Genomic DNA, 4799 nt, shown 5'->3' on the forward strand with positions numbered 1-4799 from the left:
ATTCTAATGCTATACCAATCCAGTCTCTGGAGGTACAAAAAAAGGCTATACATTTTAAACGGCAGGGTTCAGAATAGCTTACATCTCAGGCAAAAATAGTAAGCGATGGTATTCTTTGCTGTGTTCGATGATCTGTTCAGGGCTTGTCTTGGCTGTTCTACTAACAAGTTGATGAGTTGAATCGCGTGTCTTTAACACCATCAGCTTAAAATAACAATGAACACAGACATAACCAACCCCAGTTCTAACTTGAAGCCAAGTCTGCAGTCTTTACATGTAAAGTCTGTTTAAATTAATTTAAAAAAAGAAAACACTTTATTAGAAGCTTGTTATAATTTTATTTGAAATCAAATTTACCAGAAAGGGATAATTTATTTTACAGTAAAATTGTCATAACCATCCCGATACGATACACCCTGTACTGCATGTGTGTGTGTGTGTGTGTGTGTGTGTGTGTGTGTGTGTGTTGTTTTTTTAACTAATTTTTTCTACCGTTGGCATTTGTTTCATCGCCAGCTTAAATGCGATATATATATAGGCTCTATATATAGGCTCTCTCTCTCTCTCTATATATATATATATCTGGGTACAATTATATATAGGCTATATAGGCTATATATAAATTATGCTTTATTGGTCCAACTCTTAAAAGTTGTTGCCGATTGCTGCTGCTCACTTAGCCTACTCTTGACCTTTTTATTTGTGTTATACACACGGCCCTAGTTTATAATTGAAACTGTTCACAGTTCAAGCAAGTAAGATGAAAAGTTTGGCTAACATCCAATTAAAATGATGTGAGTCTAGAGGGACAATAACAGAATTTCACACGCCTGCAATGTGCTTGTTTTATGATAACATGACTTGCCTCAATGAAACGGACAGCTTGCAAAGTTAGCTTTTTTAAAACGGTTGTTTGTTAAATAGAAAATTACAGACTCGACCAATTCGAGTGAGTAGCCTACGAGGTGTCTACCAGTGATGTGTAGGTTTTTGCGTGCATATGATACGCAGTTTTCGCGCGCATATGATATACGCCCTTTTCCCAATACTTCTGTCAAACTCACGCCAAGCTAGCTAGGCTGTGTGTAGCGTGCGTAGGCTACCCTTCAGCGTACCCTGACGCGCACGTAGTCTGGCGTAGAGGCTCCGGCGTAGGCCCTATCATGTCCGTCCGTTTGGGGAGGTGCGCGCAGTCTGCGGAGACTCGCGCTGCGGAGCCAGGCGAAAGTAGCCTATAAACAAGGTTCCGCACGCACTCCCCACCCCTAATCCTACCCAAGGGTTTTCGGTGCGAAGCATATGCACGCAAATATATACAGGCTAGGCCTACTAATAATAATTTGCCATAAAAAATGGCACGAGAAATTAGATTCTTAGTACGCACTTTCATGAGATTGTGTTGGGGGCCAGGGGAAGGGTATAAACATTAGTTGACCTACGAATTCATACGATTTGCGAAACTCGTAAAATTTGTACGAATACGATTTAGCAAAAAAATCGTATGAATTCGTACGAGTGAGGTCGTATGAATTCGTACGAATTAGCCACCTCGTAAAAAATACGTACGAATTGGGTTGGACTTTTACACCGGCCTTCTCATGCATATTGCATGGCCCTGCACATATGCATCTCTTATCATGAAGCTCAAATGAGCTGGTTATCTGGATCAGAAGTGTTAGATAAGGGCGACAGCAGTGGATTGAAAACCTAACCAACCCAAAGACCAACCCGAAACTAACAAGAACCTCAAACTATTCATAGTCCATTACGTTTGTTTTTCAGAGACAATAATTATATATTTTTAAATTGTATTATCATAGCCTACATAATGAAGGTTTTTATGCAACTTCATGATGTATGATAATACAATTTGCTATATGGGCTATATCATATTATGACATAATTATGGAGATTTAACTCTTTTTATGACTGAGAGCCGAAATCCATAATTTTTTTTGTGCACTCGAGGCACATTCATTACAATATTTTTGAATACTATTGAAAACTGTAACACTCTGTCCTGCAAATAGGCTATTATATCCCATAATATGGCATTAGGCTAGGTGACATAATTGAAATATTATAGTGAAAAAAAACGAATAGCCAGAGCACCTGATGTCGTCGTCTTTTAAACAGTAATTTCAGCCGCCTTTACCTTGAGTGAACCACTCCAACGTGTGAAAGGTTTCTAAATTGATATACGAGAATATCAACTTTCGATCACGTGTCTTAGGGCGAGTTAGTGGTGGGATATAGCGCGTCATCTCGCCTTCCCGATTTTTTTCTTCTGTTCGGATCCAAAGCATTCATTTTGATCTACCGGAGAACTGAAGGGAATAATGTTTAACTCTTTCAATCTAGGTAACTTCTACTCCCAGTCTTGTAAACAACGGACTTCCGAGTTTGGAGAGCGGGCGGACTGCGCCACAAAACTCTTCCTCCCCACAACCTTTTACGCCCCAGAATATTCTACCGTTTCTTCGCTTTTACCACAAGCCCAGTCACGGCAAATCACATATTCGTACTCCACTAACTTCACGCAAGTTCCGTCAGTCAGGGATTTATCAAATGAGTTGAATCAGTCGGCAAAGTGGCACCACAGGGGGAACTATTCCTCTTATGCGGAGGAGGACAGAGATTGCCTTCCGCCGTCAGCAGCCATGACGGAAAAGTGGAAGAACGAAAATGTCTACAGTCACCACCACTATCACCCGGGTATTAATCATTCCAGCACTGGCTTTTACTCCAGCACTGGAAAGACCAACGTTTTTTCGCAAAATTTTGGTCGTTTTTTGGACTGTTCCAATAGCGGATTGGAAGATAACTGTTTGCAGAAAGGCTGCTCTGCGAAGCCCGAGTCTTCAGTCCTCGTCGGTGCTGGAGATGTAGAGAAAGAGCATGAGAAAAACAAACCTTTTCAAACCTCGTCGGGGACAAAAAAAGACAACCAAACCAAATCCGGTGAGTACGTGTTCGTCGCTGTAAAATGTTGGCTATAGAGCGGTGTTTCGTGTTAGATTTTATGTGGAGTTTTATAAGCATTCAAGGGGTTTTATTATAACCTGGCTACAAAGCTTTTTCTGTGAGCGGGAAGAATTTTTACAATGGGAAAGGTCTTTGAAAAAACATCATGTTACACACAATGTGTTAGTCTGTGAAATTGTGCGAGGAAGCAATGGTGACAAATAGTAACTTTGATCATGAACTTGTACCGAACGTTTTAAGGGATGTTACTTTTAGCAGCCAATAATAAAAAGCAATTGAGCAGAACGTGGAGAGGAGAGGAACGCCAGTGTAAGTAAACCCACCACAGCGAAAACCTTTCGAAAATATAATTCTATAATTTGGCAGAATGCGTTTAATGCGTTTTTGAAAATAACTTTATTCTGAGAAATGCATTAAATGTTAAACAAACCCGTTACTTCGCAACAGTGTATCATTTGAATAGCCAGACTGTATAGACTAGGCTAGATCGTTCTCTCTATTTATTCTATTTTTTGTTGAAACGTCATTATTTAATGATGGCACGTGAGATAAAATGCACTACCAAAGTTATGTTTTAATATTTTACATGTTTTTTTTATCGGGGGGAAAGGTTAATTAGTAACAAATAGATTACATAGGCTGTTAATATTCATTATTAAAGTTGCTGGTAGTGATACATCCATAAAATAAAGCCAATAATTGATCATTTGATTATAGCATTGTGGCAGTTTTTGACCTCTCTCATTCTTGTTTAATTGCTCAGCTACCCCACGGGTGAGGAAGAAGCGATGTCCATACACCAAGTTTCAGATCCGAGAACTGGAGCGAGAATTCTTCTTTAATGTTTACATCAATAAAGAGAAACGGCTTCAGCTCTCCAGAATGTTAAACCTCACTGACCGACAGGTCAAGATTTGGTTCCAGAACAGAAGGATGAAGGAAAAGAAGTTAAGCGGAATTCACCTGCAATATTTTTCTGGAAACCCCCTATTGTGAACTGTGAACTTTTCTTCGAGGGACAGACAGTATGTGACTTTTGAAAGGAAACGGAACCGATGTATAGTTGTGTATAGAGTGAAATGTTTCTCCGAGATGCAAATACAAACAAATATTTGCGTCAACTCGGAGACAATGAAAAAGCATGTTTCGTTATGTTGTAGCCTATGTTTCAATGCAACAGTACTGAACCTCTATACGGCTGTTTTAATTATTACCATACTGGCTCTGCTTCAACAAGCTGCTGAAAAACCAACGCAGTGTTAAAAATCTCTTTGCACCATTTTATTGTTTGCGTTTTTCGGTCAAGTCAAGGTATACACAGGTTGTCAAATTTAAACAAACAATGGGCTACAAACAGTAATTTGTCATAGGTGGTGATAACTCTTGTGAAAAAGAAATGCGCTTAATTCTGTATCGAATGTGCATTTGCAGTGTAGGCTACTTTAAATCTTAAAAATATAATTTTTAAAAACTGTAAATAACAGTAATGTGAAACAATGAAATAAAATGCAATTTAAGTGTACATAAAGAGAGTTCAGTAAACTTTTTTTTAAATGCACTTTGTAATTTAACGTTTTAGTAAAAAAAAAAAAAAGAATCATTATGCTTTAAAGATGTACACTTATTTTGATGTGTTGACATGAAGCACATATAAAGTACTTTATTATAAATATAGTCTGTTAGGCATATTTGATATATTTGAAGTGAACACATACTGAAGTTAATATGAACTGAATTGCAATTTAATCATCACAAATGCGTTATTACAAACATATTTAAATGGCATTCATGTATATCTTAGTTTAAAATAAATA

The 4799-nt window shown here is 38.0% G+C and overlaps 1 protein-coding gene across 1 annotated transcript; it reads left to right on the forward strand.

Moving 5' to 3' along the window:
- Positions 1-2315: 2315 nt before the first annotated feature.
- On the forward strand, positions 2316-4506 carry hoxc11b (homeobox C11b). Its single transcript, XM_079597488.1, has 2 exons — positions 2316-2961; positions 3749-4506. Exons 1-2 carry the CDS (start codon positions 2340-2342, stop codon positions 3979-3981), a joined length of 855 nt encoding a protein of 284 aa, XP_079453614.1. The 5' UTR covers positions 2316-2339; the 3' UTR covers positions 3982-4506.
- The last annotated feature ends 293 nt before the right edge of the window (positions 4507-4799 follow it).

Source organism: Phoxinus phoxinus (genome assembly GCF_949152265.1).
Source record: "Phoxinus phoxinus genome assembly, chromosome: 22".
Taxonomy (NCBI): Eukaryota; Metazoa; Chordata; class Actinopteri; order Cypriniformes; family Leuciscidae; genus Phoxinus; species Phoxinus phoxinus.